Here is an 18440-nt window from a genome sequence, read left to right as displayed (position 1 = left end):
AATGTTTCAGTGATGATTAAATACAATTAATTAATTAATCTTCACTTTGGTTTAAATAAGTTTTCTTGTTTCTAGATTCCTGTATAAAAGTTACCAAATTAAACTGTAAAACTTAAATTAAACTGAAAATGATTCTGAAATCTCAGACATATAAAATAAAGCCCCATCAGGATTCTCAAATGTTTCAAGTTTAACGTTGGCAGCAACAAAAGAAGATTTCTTCGTGTACATAATGTTTATTTATTTATTAGCATTCATATTTTGCACAGCTGGGACACAGATTAACAAACTTTATGTGAATACAATCAGTTGCATCTGGTGATGATATTCAGGTTATAAGACACATCTTAACATGATCAATAAGAGAGTTTCATTCATCAATACTCCAAAGATTACAGCAAAGCAAGTTTCATACAGAGATATTATAATACAGTCCAAAAGAAAAACAAAGCAAGCCAACAGAGTATGAGCTGATCAACATCTACGAGAATCAATCTGGTTATCAACTGAGTTCAGATTATATATATATACACACTAGTGGATGTTTTGTTAACTAGCAAACTGCACATTCAAAAGCAAAAATCCTGCTTTGTTTCTAAAATAATTATGTGATTTATTTTGTGTTTGTAACTCTGAAGACATTCAGCCACACCTGGTAAACTAAAGCTGATCACGTCAGGAGGTCAAAGTGAAATTACGCGTCTTTACTTAATATTTGGATAAAAAATCTTTTCTGCCATAATTATTCGCATTGGATAAAGTCAGACCTTACTTTATATCGCGCTGTGATCAGTGGCTCACTTCCATTGTAGGTTTATTTATTCTTTCCTCAACTGCCGCATATCTTTCCAAATTATTATTATTATTTTCACTTTCTCTGTACAGATTTCTTCAGGTGATGCAACACCGACACTTCTGTCTGTATTTAGAACCAGTGCTGTTAAAACCACTACGGCTCTTGCAGGTTTTCCAGAAACTGCTCTATTTCTCTACACATTCGGTTTCTGCTCCTGCCTTTAATCTTTCCCAGAACTTTGACGCTGTTCTCACGATAGAAGGATTGTATCGGTATCTCTGCAGCCTTCATGTGATATTTTATCGACCTTTGACGATCCTGTCGATCAAAGTTCAGATATTTTGCGTACTGGTTGTAAACCAGCTGTTTGTCTGCAGGATCCAGATCACTCTTTAGCACCTCCTGGTAAATCTGCTCAGCTTTAGCCTGGCTGTGATTTGACTTTGCGTATATGTTTGCGAGGTCTATTTTCTTCACAAGAAAAGCCTGAGAGTAAAGAATAATCACCTCCTTATAGAGACTGATCGCTCTGTCTATCATGTTTGGCTTCGGGCGACTCTCTCTGAAAAAAATGATCTTCCATTTGTAGCAGAGTGCAGCGCATCTCTTCAGAAAACGCACATCTGGATGATTTTTCAGAGCCTCCTCCGCCAAATCAATGGCCTCATCCACAGAAACATAGTTTCTGTAAACCCTGAGAAGTGCTTTCACACCGCTGTAGCTGCTGACTGGATTCTTCAGAATCTTTGTAGCTAACTCTCGAGCTTCATCTTCAACTCTTTCTCCTTTCTTTGCACATTCCTGGAGGTACTGAGCAGCGAGGTACAAGTTCTCTGGATCTTCTTCCTTTGCAATTCTCATTTTCTCCAAGACGTCAGCCTCCAGCCCTGTGTCGCTGTGCTTAGAAGCATTGACTAACCCTATGACATGGCTGGTTTTCCACTCCACCATGTCCGGCTGCATCCTGATGGCTCTCTGGAAGTAATCTGCAGCCAGCTGCTTCTGGTCTGCGCTGAACTTCATCAGGGTCCAGGCTTTCTCAGCGTAGATCTCTGGATGGAGCTCGTCCTGGGATGGAGATGGGTATTTATTCATCAGGGCGTCGACCTTTGACAGGTAAGCCTGACTCTCTGCTTGTTCTCCCAGGTGGTGGTGCAGCCAAGCCAGGTTCCCGTAGTTCACCACTAACCAGGGACCCTCATCTGAGTCTGCTCTTCTTGTCTGGCAGAAGGCCTCTGCAGCCTTGTTGAACAAACTCTGGGCATCTTGGGTGAACCCCAGCTTGTATTGAACGTACCCCCGCAGGTTGTAAATGTGACCCAGCCAGCTGTTTCCCTCCTCGGTGCCGATGTCCTCCAGCAGGTACCTGAGACGGAAGAGTTTGGACCTGCTGGGGTCCAGATCCCAGGTGAAGTGGCACTGCAGGGCCTCCAGTTTGGACTCCAGTGATGTTTGACTGATGGAGAATAAAAATACAGATCATCAGTCGGCTTCAACAACAGACTGAAGTGTGCTGTATGTGGAGAAACTCTGTTCATCTCATGTGGAGGAAGAATAGAAAGTGGATACAAACATTGAAAGGAGACATTTATCTCAGGAAATGAACAACTGAATATGTGTCTCAGATTATAGGTTGATATCTCAACATGTTCATATGTTACTGTTTAAAAAACCTACTTTAATTAAAAAATTATTGCAGCTCACTTATTATGACTTTTGGACTGTTATCAAAGTTGTAGTCTGTAACTATTTTTTTGTTATTTGCTAAATTTGTCATTATGATCCGACAGTAGAATAAGATACAGGTCAGTTGTCTGTGGCTCCACCCGGTGGCTGCAATTTGGAGAATAAAAATACAGATCATCAGTCGGCTGAAGTGTGGAGAAACTCTGTTCATCTCATGTGGAGGAAGGAATATATACATGATGTGAGGAGCACTAAATGGCCAGGAAGGAAGGAAGGAAGGAAGGAAGGAAGGAAGGAACAATGTAGGGAAGGGTGCAAGGAAGAGTTGAGTAAGGAGCCGGAATAGAAGGAAATAAGGAAACAAGGAAGGAGGGGAGGAAAGATGAAAAATGCAGTAAGGAGCATTGAATGGTCAGTTAGAAGCTAAATAAGGGCGTAAACACTGAACACTGAAATAAACAGAGAAGGAGAGAATGATGAAATGACGGAAGGAGAGACAAAATGAATGGTTAAAGAAATATGAACAAAGGAGGAAGATATAAAACACTTAAAACCACATTTAATTGAAACCAACCATCCTGGATACATTTAACACCACCAGGATCACAGTTTACAGAAAAAGACAGGAAAAGGAGGAATGAATATATCGTCAGTGACTGGTTGGTTCCAGGAGTCAAAACTAAAACATGAAATGCATCATAATGATGTGAAAGCAGCAGCAGTCACTCACCTCATCATTCAGCTGTTTCCTCCACACAGTAGCTCTCTGATTATTGATTTGGGGTTCGCTGACACGATCTGATGTCCAACTTCCTCCTCCACTGTAAATGTTGAGCTGCTGTCGAGCAGCAGTTTGAACACCCACAGGAGAGTTTTACAGGCGGGGCCGTTTCCAAGAGAGCGGCGGGACGCGAGCTGACGCGAATTCGCTTCCGACGCGCGGCGAAGTTTAAAACAGCTGTAGGAGCTCTCATCATGAACAGTCAGAGAGACGAGCAGCTCTCATCGTGAACATTCAGAGAGACAAGAGAGAGGAAAAAGTGAGAATCGGAGAGAAAATAAGCGAAAGAATGAATTTGTATCTGTGCGAACTGGTTCGCGCGAACAAGGCGGCGCGGAAGTCCGCCCTGAGTTTCGTTTCCCCGGAATGAAAACTTTAAACCTGCAGCCACAGATCTGCCCGAGTCCCCCTGAATGCACAGACATGACTTACTGCACTATTTCACAGTATTTCTGTCATCGTGACGTCAGAACTGCTGAATATTCATCATAAGTACACATATAAAACAGAAGAAGCAGTAAAATGTAATAAAAAAGAGGTGCGTCTTATTTATTGGTTTGGAGTCACTGGGTCACATGACATGGAAGCTATTGACATTTAAAGAAAAAAAGCCATTATCTTATCTTAGCACTTAAAATTACTGTGCTACATGAAATTAGTTCTGTATTTTTTATTTATGTTGTATTATAGTGTTCACTAATTTAATGAAGTCAGCCAGAAGAAACATTGTTTTGTGCAAATCAATCAAACAATAATAATAATTTATTGTTGGTCCATAAATCAGCCTCCAGCGCAGCGCGAGGTTCTGGAGGCAGCTGACCGTCCTCCTGCTGCCGACACCGGGTGACACTGAGGGAGAGACGCCGCTGGGTGTCCCTGGATGTCTGTCCAGTGTCCAGCATGAAACTAACTTCACCTCATATAAACTCTGTATGGTGGTGAATGGAGCGAGACAAATAATGTTCTGATCCAAAACTTTAAAACATCACCTCCTCTGTGAACATTTCATTCATCAACATTCAGAGAGACAAGAAAGCGAAATGGAAGAATCAGAAAAAGGAAAAGTGAATCTGAGTATTGAGCAGTTTGAACACAGCCACACCGACCGGACTGCAAACCTGCAGCCACAGTTCTGTCCGTCAAACTGAGAGCAACAGAAACACGGCTCGTTACACTTTGGACTTCATTCTTCTCTTGAGTTGATTCACAATTAGTGGCAGTTTTGTTTTTGTCTTGCAGCGATGGCTCACTGGCCGTTTTCATAGTTTGACTTTAATGCAGCTGTCATGTGAGTAATTTTGAACACATCAGGCAGCTGATACCTGGAAGCGATGAGCAGTCTGTGGCTGTCTGCTGAGTCACTGTTAGGAGAGGTCGGTACGAAGAGCTGGGTGAGCAGTTACCTGGGTACCTGGACACACCTGCACAGTGACGCTCTGCTGCCACCTGCTGGTGTAACCAGGTTACTAACGACTCCACCAGTCGTTCACATTAAAGTGTTTTATTACAAACCAGTAATAAGAAGCTCTCTGTGACTCCAGAGGAAGCTGCGTGTCATCTGACAATCTGATGACAGCTCAGTGACTAAGTTGCATTGTGGGTAATGTAGGCAGCAGTTTCTCAAAAGGAAGAAGAACGTGTGGAATAAAAAAAAGTGATGTCTCTAGTTCTGCTGCATCAGTTTTTTGTATCACTTGTTTTGAAACTGTTCATAATGAGTCCAACAGTGTTAGACCAGTGGACTGCTTTTAAGGATTATTTCCCCTGATAATTATTATTAAAATCATTCAAATTAGATACAAACTCATTAGGAAATTATTCTGATATTTCGGATAAATGAAATAAAGCCTCAGTGGGACTCTTTGGAAAACATGAAAAAAAAAATTGAGTGTTAAAAATAAAAATAAATGCGTTTCTTGTATTTCCAAATGTATTGTTGATGTTAGGTTTTAATTTTTCTGTTTGATTAAACGTCATCAGCGACCAGCGTAAAGGACTGCAGCCACTAAAACAAACAACTCAAAGAAGATTTTTAGGGTATGTTTATTATATTCATGAGTAATTTGTACAACTGAGATATCTTAACAGACTTTCTATGAATACAATCAGTAACATCTGGCAATATTTTTTAGGTTATACAATAAATAACTGTTACATCATCAATACTCTAAATATAACTGCAGAACAAATGTTGCATAAATTCAGTCATGTTCCTATATAAACTTAAAATACAGTGCAGAGTACAGTGAACACCTTCAAGGACAAAATGGATTTAATTAATCGTGTAATTTGAATTTCATTACTGACAGTTGAACTGAGATCTCTGGTACTAAATTGGTTAAATCCTAAATCTAAATCTAAATGATAGAGACTACTACTGAGCGGCTGAAAATGACAAGCGGAGTACCCCAGGGCTCCATTCTGGGGCCTCTACTATTCAACATTTACATGCTTCTTCTCGCTCAGATAAAAACAACAAGATATGTTACCATAGTTATGCAGATGACACACACATTTATATAACCATATCACCAGGAGACTATAATCCCATACAAACACTGAGTAGAATAAGTAGAGTGAATTTCAGCAGCCACACTACGATAATTACAAAGTCAGCCTACTATCACCTTAAGAATATATCCAGGATACGAGGACTTGTGTCTCGGCAGGATTTGTGGAAACGTGTCCATGCATTTATCTTCAGCAGACTCGACTACTGTAACGGTGTCTTTACATGACTCCCTAAAAACTCCATCAGACGGCTGCAGCTGATTCAGAACGCTGCTGCTCGAGTTCTAACAAGAACCAACAAAGTTGATCACTTCACTCCAGTTCTTAGATCTTTACACTGGCTTCCTGTCTGTCAAAGAATCGATTTCAAAATCCTGCTGTCGGTTTATAAACTACTGAACAGTTTCGGGCCAAAATACATTTCTGATCTGCTGCCACGTTATGAACCATCCAGACCTCTGAGATCGTCTGGTTCAGGTCTGCTTTCAGTCCCTAGAGTCCGAACTGAACACGGAGAAGCAGCGTTCAGTGATTATGCGCCACATATCTGGAACAACTCTCACCTCTTTTAAATCAGGACTGGACATGTGAGGACCTTTCTGTTTGACACTCCTTTTCACTGAAGCAATTTAAAAGCTTTTAACTGCACTGTGATTTTGATTTCATCTAGTCTTGTATCTTTTAACCTTTTCTATTTTAGCCTACTTCCTTTCTCTTCACTTGTTTTAATGTTTTGTTTCTTGATGCATTCTTACTTGTTTTGAAATGTTTTTATATGCAATTTTTAATGTCTTTTAATGTTATTTTATGATCCTGTAAAGCACTTTGAGTTGCCTTGTGTGTGAATTGTGCTATACAAATAAACTTTCCTTGCCTTGAATTGATGTGGCTGTTGTTTAAAGGACAGTGTTGTTGAATGAAGCTGCTTCATTAAACTGTTGAGAGGTCTTCAGCGCGAATGTGCAAGTTTCAATCAGCCTTTGTCTCCCGTTAACTTTGCTTTAATCTGACAACTTGCTAGCTTGTTGATTGGACAGAACGTGTTGTGAGTAAGTAATTGCTTCCTTAACTGACTTGTTTTCTTCTCACCTTTTCCTTTTTCTGTGTTAACTTAAATTCTGGGTAAGATGATCCTCCATATTTATGCAGTCATCTATGAAGATGCACTGGAAGCAGACTTGCACAGCATCAGCTCTCCTACGTCTCGCTGGATTCCACAAATCTTAAAGTTTTACTAATGTATACGTATGTAATCAGATTAATGAGCCTGTACAGATTTTTCTGGCTTACAGCCACTGCACTATGGCTCTTGCAGGTTCTGCAGAAACGCCTCTAATTCTTCTGCCCGTCTCCTAAATGTGTCTTTAATCCTTCCCAGAGCTCTGATGCTGTTCTCACGAAAGCGCGATTTGTGCGGTATCTCTGCAGCCTTCATGAGATACTCCTTCGACCCTTGACGATCCCTTCGATCAATATTTAAATAGTTTGCAAATCTGTTGTAAACCAGCTGTTTGTCTGCAGGATCCAGATCACTCTCTAGCAGCTCCTGGTAAATCTCCTCAGCTTTAGCCTGGCTGTGATTTGACTTTGCGTATATGTTTGCGAGGTCTATTTTCTTCACCAGAGAAGACTGAGAGTAAAGAGAAATCAGCTCCTCATGGAGACTGATCGCTCTGTCTATTGTGCTTTGTTTTGGGAAACTGCCCCTGGAAGTAATGATCCATTTGTAGCAGAGTGCAACACAGCTCTTCAAATAACGCACATCTGGATGCCGTCTCAGAGCCTCCTCTGCCAAATCAATGGCATCATCAACAGATACATATTCAAAGTAAACCCATAGTAAAGGCATCATACCGCTGTAGCTGCTGACTGGATTCTTCAGGATCTTTTCAGCTAACTCTCGAGCTTCATCTTCAACTTCTTCTTTCTTCATGGTTTTAGCACTCTGCTCAAGGTAGTGAACAGCGAGGTACAAGTTCTCTGGATCTTCTTCCTTTGTGATTCTCATTTTCTCCAACAAGTCAGCATCCAGTCCTGTGTTGACTGATGTTGAGACACTATACAACAATAAGAAGTAGCTGGTTTTCCACTCCACCATGTCCGGCTGCATCCTGATGGCTCTCTGGAAGTAATCTGCAGCCAGCTGCTTCTTGTCTGTGCTGAACTTCATCAGGGTCCAGGCTTTCTCAGCGTAGATCTCTGGATGGAGCTCGTCCTGGGATGGAGATGGGTATTTATTCATCAGGGCGTCGACCTTTGACAGGTAAGCCTGACTCTCTGCTTGTTCTCCCAGGTGGTGGTGCAGCCAAGCCAGGTTCCCGTAGTTCACCACTAACCAGGGACCCTCATCTGAGTCTGCTCTTCTTGTCTGGCAGAAGGCCTCTGCAGCCTTGTTGAACAAACTCTGGGCATCTTGGGTGAACCCCAGCTTGTATTGAACGTACCCCTGCAGGTTGTAAATGTGACCCAGCCAGCTGTTTCCCTCCTCAGTGCCGATGTCCTCCAGCTTGTCCCTAAGACGGAAGAGTCTGCACCTGCTGGGGTCCAGATCCCAGGTGAAGTGGCACTGCAGGGCCTCCAGTTTGGACTCCAGTGATGTTTGACTGATGGAGAATAAAAATAACAAATATTAAAACACATCATCATAGGTCAATATAATACTCTCTGAACTATAATGTTTAGATTTCCTGTTCATCTCATGTGGACAGAATGAAGGCAGGACAAACAAGTGGTGTTAGGACTATAATTAAATGAACTGTGTAACGTGGGTGGTGAAAGGGAAGGTTATGGTCTGCTTTCAATGGCGGTAGCTCTGGTTAGCTTAAAGACACGGCAGGCAACATGTGAGATTTCTGCACGTACTTTTATTCCACTATACAGACCATACCAAGCCAGGTCTCTATGGCACTAATTATTACATGCATACATGCAGTGACGAACACAGGCTGAGGGTCCTACACCAACACATCACAAAATAAAATGAAATAAAAAGGGGTTTTCACTCCGCTGGCTGCATGTTTTCGCACGGTGGACCGGAAGTAAACCTGCTCTTCTTCTAGGTACAGGTAACATTAATCCCTAAACTAAAGGAGGCGCCACCTCAATAAATCCGACTGTTACAACCGCAAGGAAATGTGGAAGGAAATAATGTAGGAGGAGAGAAAAAAGGTAACGAGGAGCATCAAATGTACAGGAAGGGGAAATAAGGATGGAGATAAAGAGGGAGCATTAAATAGAGAGCAAGCAGATACAAATGTGAAGAGAAGGGAAGAAAAGAAAGATTAAAGAAGGAATTGAGAGAATGAAAACATCAATATAATGTTAATAATTTGGGCTGCTGGACTCAACAAAACAACAAAAACAGAATGAAGTAATTATGCTCATTATTTTTTACAAGCCTGTGAAATGCTGAAACAGCCACTTACCTCATCATTCAGCTGTTTACTCCACACAGTTGTTCTCTTTTACTTGATTTTAGCTCCTGAAGCTTCTTTAGGGTTCAACGACAAGATGTGAGTGATGTCCAACTTCTGCTTTGCAGGTAATGATGTGAAGCTGTTGAGCAGGTTCCCCTTAAATAGTGCCAGTGCCTGATGAACAGTTACTTTCGGTTTCCTTCCTCCAGTTATTCATGAGGCACCCTGACTTTCATTTCCCAGTAACTGAAACCTCCAGCCACCAATCTGTCTGTCATCCCTAATAAACAACTCTCACTTTACTTTTTAAGGACTTGTTTCATTTTCTTGATTTATACTGACAAATAGGCTATAAGTCATAGTACACCACGTGTGTATTTATACTTCTTTTTTTGATCAAGATAGTATGAAACTATTAACTAGTAGTTTACTGAAGGTGAACTTTATGTTACAGCCATGACTGTGACCCTGACATCCTGTTTCTGGTGTGCCCTCGTCTCTCCATGAGGTCGAAACACTTTAAAGTGTCTTTAAAGCTGCAGTCTGGAGTTTTGAGACAGAATTAGCCAGAATAATGGAATGAGCACAGATCCCAGGTCAGTCCTTCTTCTTCTCTGCTGCTCTCCACAGAGGAGCCTGCTGTGCACAAGCAGGCTTGTAACCATGGTAACAGAGAACACCAGATAACCAAGATGTCATATTCATAATAACAACAACATAAGCCCTGATTGTTCTATTTCTGATCAATACAACTAAATTACAATGACGAGTGCCTCATGCAGATCACTGTAGATATTCAGAGTAACAAACAGTATAACTCACATGGCTGTAGACGAGTTACCAGCTAATCATTCGGGTAATCATCATCACCATGCTGCCTTTCTGAGGCATGAGTAACTTTATTTCTCTAAACCAATTCAACCACATCAGAGCATCCTGAACACAGACTAACTTATGACTGCCCGCTCACCTGAAAGACGGTTTTGCTAACCAGTAGCCATAAAGACAAAGCTAAACACCGGAGTTAGCATACAAGCTAACAAGCTAGATTTAGCAACCACCATTGCCCACTTCAAAGAGAAGAAAGAAGAAGACTGACGAAGAAAAGCAGTGTAAAAATAAAGAACTGGACCGAGTCAGAGAGAAAACTAGGATAAATATCGGCGAGTCATTTCAGAGGTGGATGAGCTGCGGGAGCTGTAAGGACTTTTTTGCTGGACAACTAAGGACCGCTGCTTGATATATGTTTCATTCTATGTTTTAACCACATGGGTAAGATGGCGGCGGTTACAGTGATACTAACAATAGCACATATGGCCTTACGATGTTGCAGTCGAGCTACGTAGCTTGTATGCGTGAGAATGACTGACACTTCTCAGACACACCCCCTTGGCTCTGATTGATTGTGTTGATCCGGGAGCGGTGGATTCTTGCAGATCAAAATACAGCCACTGGGTGGAGCCACAGACAGCTGACCTGTATCTTATTCTACTGTCAGATCATGACAATTTTAGCAAATATAACAAACAAATAGTTAAAGACTACAACTTGAAAGTGTGTGTGTTTTTTTTTTTTACAAACCAGTAGAAGGAAGCTCTCTGTGGCTCCAGAGGAAGCTGCGTGTTATCTGACAATTTAGTTCCAGCAATAACAGCTCAGTGACTAAGATGCATTGTGGGTAATGTAGGCGGCAGGTTTTCAAAAGGAAGAAGAGTGTGTGGAATAAAAAAAGTGAAGTCTCTGGTTCTGCTGCATCAGTTTTTTGTATCACTTGTTTTAAAACTGTTCATGAGTCCAACAGTGTTAGACCATTGGATTGCTTTTAAGGAATTATTTCCCCTGATAATTATCATCAAAATCATTCAAATTAAATACAAACTCATCAGGAAATTATTCTGATATTTCTGACAAATGAAATAAAGCCTCATTGGGACTCGTTGGAAAACACAAAAGAAAAAATTAAGTGATAAAACAAATAATTTGCGTCTCGTATTTCCAAATGTATTGTTGACGTTAGGTTTTAATATTTCTGTTTGATTAAACGTCATCAGCGACCAGCGTACAAGACTGCAGCCACTAAAACAAACAACTCAAAGAAGATTTTTAAGGCATGTTTATTATATTTATTAGTAATTTTTACAACTGAGACATCTTAAACTTTCTATGAATACAATCAGTTACATCTGGCAATATTTTTTAGGTTATACAATAAATAACTGTTACATCATCAATACTCTAAATATTACTGCAGAACAAATGTTCCATAACAAATATTGCATAAAGGGTGTTATATTCCTATATAAACTTGAAATACAGTACAGGAGTACAGTGAACACCATCAAGGACAAAATGGATTTAATTAATTGTGTAATTTGAATTTCAACAATGTCAGTTGAACATGTGGATGTTGATTAAAGGACCATTGCAGTGTTGTTGAATAATTGTTATCAGATTAATGAGCCTGTACAGATTTTTCTGTTATTTTTCTGGCTTTACAGCCACTGCACTATGGCTCTTGTAGGTTCTGCAGAAACTCCTCTAATTCTTCCGCCCGTTTCCTAAATGTGTCTTTAATCCTTCCCAGAACTCTGATGCTGCTCTCACGAAAGTATGATTTGTGCGGTATCTCTGCTGCCTTCATATGATACTGTATTGACCCTTGACGATCCTGTCGATCAAAGTATAGATAGTTTGCGAACCTGTTGTAAACCATCTGTTTGTCTGCCGGTTCCACATCACTCTCCAGCACCTCCTGGTAAATCTCCTCAGCTTTAGCCTGGCTGTGATTTGACTTTGCGTATATGTTTGCGAGGTCTATTTTCTTCACCAGAGAAGACTGAGGGTAAAGAGAAATCAGCTCCTCATGGAGACTGATCGCTCTGTCTATTGTGCTTTGTTTTGGGAAACTGCCCCTGGAAGTAATGATCCATTTGTAGCAGAGTGCAGCACAGCTCTTCATATAACGCACATCTGGATGATGACTCAGAGCCTCCTCTGCCAAATCAATGGCATCATCAACAGATACATATTCAAAGTAAACCCATAGCAAAGCTTTCATACCGCTGTAGCTGCTGACTGGATTCTTCAGGATCTTCTGAGCTAACTCTCGAGCTTCATCTTCAACTTCTTCTTTCTTCATGGTTTTAGCATTCTGCTCAAGGTAGTGAACAGCGAGGTACAAGTTCTCTGGATCTTCCTCCTTTGCGATTCTCATTCTCTCCAACATGTCAGCATCCAGTCCTGTGTTGACTGATGCTGAGACACTATACAACACTAAGACATGGCTGGTTTTCCACTCCACCATGTCCGGCTGCATCCTGATGGCTCTCTGGAAGTAATCTGCAGCCAGCGGCTTCTTGTCTGCGCTGAACTTCATCAGGGTCCAGGCTTTCTCAGCGTAGATCTCTGGATGGAGCTCGTCCTGGGATGGAGATGGGTATTTATTCATCAGGGCGTTGACCTTTGACAGGTAAGCCTGACTCTCTGCTTGTTCTCCCAGGTGGTGGTGCAGCCAAGCCAGGTTCCCGTAGTTCACCACTAACCAGGGACCCTCATCTGAGTCTGCTCTTCTTGTCTGGCAGAAGGCCTCTGCAGCCTTGTTGAACAAACTCTGGGCATCTTGGGTGAACCCCAGCTTGTATTGAACGTACCCCCGCAGGTTGTAAATGTGACCCAGCCAGCTGTTTCCCTCCTCGGTGCTGATGTCCTCCAGCTTGTCCCTAAGACGGAAGAGTATGGACCTGCTGGGGTCCAGATCCCAGGTGAAGTGGCACTGCAGGGCCTCCAGTTTGGACTCCAGTGATGTTTGACTGATGGAGAATAAAAATAACAAATATTAAAACACATCATCATAGGTCAATATAATACTCTCTGAACTATAATATGTGTGGATTTCCCGTTGATCTCATGTGGACAGAATGAATGCAGGACAAACAAGTGGTGTTAGACTACAATTAAATGAACCACAAGGAAATGTGGCAGGGAATAATGTAGGAGGAGAGAAAAGGAGGAAGGAAAAAAGGGAGCAAGGAGCATCGAATGGGGGGGCGCTGTTGAGCAAGCTTTAATGTAGACACATCTCTTGCGAGCTCCTACAAGGTCGAATTTTAAAACTTTTTAAGACCCTGTCAAAACAAGTGCCAAGACCTAAACCTATGTCTTATAGTAATTTAAACACCGAACAACAAGATGAAACTGTTTTAAGACTATAATGGCGGCTTCAAATACTCAAAACAACCACGTAGCACTCAGTCAGGCATGGTGCCGACCGCTGCAGTTGGCTCGGCTAACCCCGAGGCCTCGACACTCGACACCCCGAGGCTGACATTGAAGATGCTTTCTGATTCGCTCTCTTGAAGCCAGATCCTGTGCCCTGTCCACATTGTCAATATTGATCTATGCACCTCTAGTCTCAGACACCGCCCTGTATACAAGAAATATCTTGGTCAGAACAACACTTAGAATATGGAAGCAGGTCTGCTGGCACAAGGGATGGCATAGTTTCTCATTGAAATCCCCAATCCATGCAAATCACATGTTTCCCCCCTCTCTTCAGGACAGTGTTTCTGCAGTGGCAAAACAGGGGACTGCGCACACAGCATGACCTTTTTTATAGATGGTTTCTTTGTATCTTTTAAGCAATTGCGCACTAAATTTCTTATCCCACACACACACTTCATTCGATACTTACAGCTGTGTGATTTCATGCATAAACAGCTGCCTCACTTTGCAGAAATTCCCCCAAGCTCTGATTTTGACTCTTTATTGGAGCCTGTCCAGTCATTTAAAGGTATAATATCTGACCTATATAGTGCACTTTCATCCCAAAAAATCCTGTCCCTTGCCACTATTAGACATAGATGGGAGCAGGATATAAGTGAGATCATACATGATGAAACTTGGAATGCAATATTAAAAAGAGTCCACACCTCCTCTATCTGTGCAAGGCACGGACTACTACAGTGTAAAATATTGCATCACGCTCACTGCACCAAAAAGAAGTTATTGGAGAGATTCCCAGACACAGATCCAGCGTGCAATCGCTGTAAAACGACCCCATCCTCAAATTTACACATTTTGGAGCTGCTCCAAGCTGACAACTTACTGGACTTCGGTGTTTAAACACTCCCGGAGGTCCTGGAGGTGTCTATAGCCCCCTGCCCCGTCATAACCCTTTTTGGAGTGCCTTCTGTTGTTTACAGTTTGAACAACTCTCAGTGGGACTTTCTGCCTTTCTGCACGTTGCTTGCCCACCGTCTAATCCTTCTGAAATGGAAAGATGCCATCCCTCAATCCCACACACATCGATCAGGATTACTTTATTTTATATGAAACTGGAAAAAATAAAACATACACTTAGAGGTTCATCTGGCAAATTTTGTAAGATTTGGCAACTTTTTTTTTAGATACATGAAAGAGAAATCAGAGCTGCATGAAACAATCTAATTGGGACAACCACTGGCTTCATTTTATTTAGATGACAACCCACTTGGATTTTACTTTGTATGTTCCGTAGCTTTCTAATATTTATTTGTTTGTTTTGTTTTTGTAAGATTCTCTCTGTGTATGTGTATAATGTCCTCTCTTACAACAAACTGAACATGCATTGTCTTAGATATACTCATCTACTTTTTTATTATTATTATTTATTTATTTACTTTTTGGGGTGCGAATTCTGTATGACTGTTCTGTTGTGAAAAAAAGCTCAATAAACAAAGTTTGAAAAAAAGAGCACAAATGGACAGGAAGGAAATAAGGATGGAGATAAAGAAGGAGCATTAAATAGAGAGCAAGCAGATACAAATGTGAAGAGAAGGGAAGAAAAGTAAGATTAAATGAGGAATTGAGAGAATGAAAACATCAATATAATGTTAATAATTTGGGCTGCTGGACTCAACAAAACCACAAAAACAGAATGAAGTAATTATTCTCATTATTTTTTACAAGCCTGTGAAATGCTGAAACAGCCACTCACCTCATCATTCAGCTGTTTACTCCACACAGTTGTTCTCTTTTACTTGATTTTAGCTCCTGAAGCTTCTTTGGGTTCAACGACAAGATGTGAGTTATGTCCACTTTCTGTTGAACAGGAAATGATGTGAAGCTGTTGAGCAGGTACATCTATAAATAGGTGCACCCATTTAAAGGTACACCTTTAAAGGTGTACACCTTTAAACAGGTTCAACAGGTGAACTTGTTTGGACTTGTTTTCCAACAATTACTTTTGGTTTCCTTCCTCCAGTTATGATCCTTAATTTTCATTTCCCAGTAACTGAAACCTACAGCCACCCATCCGTCTGTCATCCCTAACAAACATGCTTTCAGTTTACTTTTTAAGGACTTCTTGGCTTGGTTCATTTTCTTGGTTTATACTGACAAATATGCTGTGAGTCATAGTACACCATGTTTGTATTTGTACTTCATTTTTTGATCAAAATAGTATGAAACTATTAACAAGTAGTTTGCTGAAGGTGAACTTTATGTTACAGCCATGACTGTGACCCTAACATCCTGTTTCTGGTGTGCCCTCATCTCTCCATGTGGTCGTAACACATTAAAGTGTCTTTAATAAGGTAAAAAGTTGTCTGGAAGTGCTGTGATGCACAATGCTGTATTTCTCCTGGGGTTGATTCCTGTCCTCAGAGTGTTTCTGGGCCTCTATAATCTGTGGATAGATGGATGGATGGATGTTTGTCTCAGATGTCTCGTTAAAGTTGGCATGTAGTTGGAATGTGCAGCTCAGTTATCACCTCCTGATAACTATGGCCTACTTGAACAGTCCCATTTAAGTTTATTTGATAAAATGAACTTGACGTAAACTTCTGTTTTGGAAGGGAAACTTAACAGCAACATCAACATGACCCGTCAACATTTTTAAGTTACTTTATTAGTGTTTTTACTTATTTTTTCTACACAACTCTTCTTGTAGCATTAATACCTTAAAGTGAAACTCTTGCCAAAATGCAACCTAGGCTGTTTTTGTAATTGAATATGAGTCAAACCTTTGTGTAAAAGCATAATTACGATGAAAGAGGCACTTTTAAGATTTACTGTATTTTCGTTTTCGGGTCAAACTCATTTTCAATGGGAGTGCTACGGGCACTTTTACAAAAGCATCAAAATATCTATTTTTAAAACAGTAAGAAGTCTCGACACAACATGAAACTTTGCTGGTAGTATCACCAGGGTCTCTACACATGAACACGAGCATTGAGAACATTGTTTGTGTACACAAAGTTTACTAAAAATAAAGTTTTTGAACAACTCACGTTAGCAGTAGCTTGTTCCACTCCCAGTCGTCCTGCCAGTGGAGAAGAGTCGAAGTGTCGGAGTCTGTCAGGGAAATGGCGGCAATTGGTGGCAACATTTCAACTTCAGAAAAGGCAGACTTCCTGTTTGACTGAGGCGGGGCTTCAAGCTTTGTATCTTCCAGGGGGCGCGGTGGAGCCATCTTGTCACCGAATCAGATATCAATTCATTTAATCATACATTTTTTTTCACCAGATGTGATGTGTGTGCAGAGTGCTGTGAGTTTTGGGGTATGTGTAGGCCACCAAACAAACTTTCAGCGGAAGAAGAATTTCAACTTACAGATAAAATGGCGCTGATGGTGCTCAGGCCCTAATAAAAAGGAAAAACTTGGCAGAGTACACTAGAGGTACTTCAAACTTGTACTTAAATACAGTACTTAAGTAAATGTACATAGTTATCCATAGCTGACCTTTGGTATTAAATCATGGAGGGTTAAGACTGTAAAGCTCGATGTCACACAGGCGTCCCCAGTGAAAGCAATGATATGTAATTCCATTATAAATCAGGTTCAAAATCCTAATTTCATTTGTTGCCATGAAAGAGATTTTACAAAGAGAATATTACTGCAGTTGAGCCAGCCGTGGGTCGCGTTTGCTTGGTCAAATCAGCCGCACCTTTTTTAAAAATCCTGTGTCAAAATCCTTAACAGAGGATTGTGGAATAAAATTTTGATGTGGAATAAAAAAAGTACTTTGCATAAGTAGTAAAAAATTATTATTGTTCTCTGGTAAGGACTTTGATAAAGTATTACTCAAAAAGTACACAGTAAAAGCACTTCATATTATTCATTCAAGTAGTCTAGGTTGTAACCATAGTAACGGGCACGCAGTGGCTCGGAGTTTCTCCGGGGAACTGACGATGCATTCAGGTGTACTCTTAGACAATGGGACATGGGACTTATCGAATCTGGGGGCACTGTGTCAAGCAGGCGCCACCTACTGGACATTTGGGTAGATGCACTTTCCTTTTTGTGTACAAGATGCACTTTCCTTTGTTTGTGCAATTTAGGCCGCTCTCATGTCAGAACCATTTTACAGTCCCCACACAAACCTTATGTAATAAAATATTAGAAACATTTTCTTATTTATGACTGATCAGAATATTACATCACTGACCTCATGCAATTCCCATGAATCGTGATTGACTTACAATCACAATCAGAATTCCTTTATCGGTCCTGCAAACGGGGATATCTGTGTGTCAAGGACAGTTCATTTTAACAATAAAAGGACAAAAAACTATATAATAAAAAAGTAAGAAATAGATTATTTTATATATAATATGTACAAGTGCCATGCCCCTTTCTGTGACATCAACCCCATGAAGTCATTATTCACATTTAATTTCATTTATTTTATGTTACAGTACAGAGCAGAAATCAAAAACAATTGAGAAAATTACCTGAATTCACCCGATTACAATATTAAAGTAATGTAACTTGATTACATTCTGTTAGTAATGGATTAATAAGACAAGAGAAATGAAATATCAATTAAAAAATGTCCTTTTTAATCCCAATAACAATTGTTTATCTGTGTTAGATCTATTGATATTTGTTTTATTTTTATTTTGCCCTCTTTTGAAAAGACAGATTATAGGAAACAACAGTGATTGACCCTCAGGTTTAATATGAGTGTGGCGACACGAGAGTTATTACTATGTTATACACCAAATACCAACAACGCCACCTTGGGTTAGGGCCCAAGGACCGGAACTAAAGGTCAATTATTACCTTCAAAATGAAAAGGACACTCAGGTTCGTTCACTCAAGGAGGGCAGGAGACAAAGTTCAATGTTCACATACAAAACTTTATTGTTAAAAGGTTTGGCACTTTATCAGAAAAGGAGAAGGGAGCCCAACTGAAAAAAGAGGGGAATACGGTTTGAGGCTTACCGGCTGGAGGAGGGGGTTGGGTAGGGGAAGTGACATCCAAAAGAA

The 18440-nt window shown here is 40.6% G+C and overlaps 2 protein-coding genes across 5 annotated transcripts; both read right to left on the bottom strand.

Moving 5' to 3' along the window:
- Positions 1 to 230: 230 nt before the first annotated feature.
- LOC115590785 (interferon-induced protein with tetratricopeptide repeats 1-like) lies at positions 231 to 9331 on the bottom strand. Of its 3 annotated transcripts, none has more exons than XM_030432199.1 (2): positions 9200 to 9217; positions 231 to 2252 (listed from the first exon to the last, which is right to left on the bottom strand). In XM_030432199.1, the coding sequence occupies exons 1-2, from the start codon at positions 9205 to 9207 to the stop codon at positions 950 to 952; spliced, it is 1311 nt and encodes a 436-aa protein (XP_030288059.1). In that variant the 5' UTR covers positions 9208 to 9217; the 3' UTR covers positions 231 to 949. The 3 variants fall into 3 exon arrangements, with proteins under 3 accessions (XP_030288059.1, XP_030288057.1, XP_030288058.1); XM_030432197.1 differs by lacking the exon at positions 9200 to 9217 and adding an exon at positions 3213 to 3497; XM_030432198.1 differs by lacking the exon at positions 231 to 2252 and adding an exon at positions 6573 to 8377 and having other exon boundaries at positions 9200 to 9331.
- A 1972-nt stretch (positions 9332 to 11303) lies between these two features.
- On the bottom strand, positions 11304 to 16606 carry LOC115590993 (interferon-induced protein with tetratricopeptide repeats 2-like). Of its 2 annotated transcripts, XM_030432524.1 has the most exons (3): positions 16459 to 16606; positions 15165 to 15268; positions 11304 to 12999 (listed from the first exon to the last, which is right to left on the bottom strand). In XM_030432524.1, exons 2-3 carry the CDS (start codon positions 15170 to 15172, stop codon positions 11697 to 11699), a joined length of 1311 nt encoding a protein of 436 aa, XP_030288384.1. In that variant the 5' UTR covers positions 15173 to 15268; positions 16459 to 16606; the 3' UTR covers positions 11304 to 11696. The 2 variants fall into 2 exon arrangements, with proteins under 2 accessions (XP_030288384.1, XP_030288385.1); XM_030432525.1 differs by lacking the exon at positions 16459 to 16606 and having other exon boundaries at positions 15165 to 15308.
- Between the last annotated feature and the right edge of the window lie 1834 nt (positions 16607 to 18440).

The sequence above is a fragment of the Sparus aurata genome, chromosome 11, assembly GCF_900880675.1.
Source record: "Sparus aurata chromosome 11, fSpaAur1.1, whole genome shotgun sequence".
In the NCBI taxonomy this organism is placed as follows: Eukaryota; Metazoa; Chordata; class Actinopteri; order Spariformes; family Sparidae; genus Sparus; species Sparus aurata.
The sequence above is the reverse complement of the archived record's forward strand: the minus strand, read 5'-3'. Positions and strand labels throughout refer to the sequence as shown.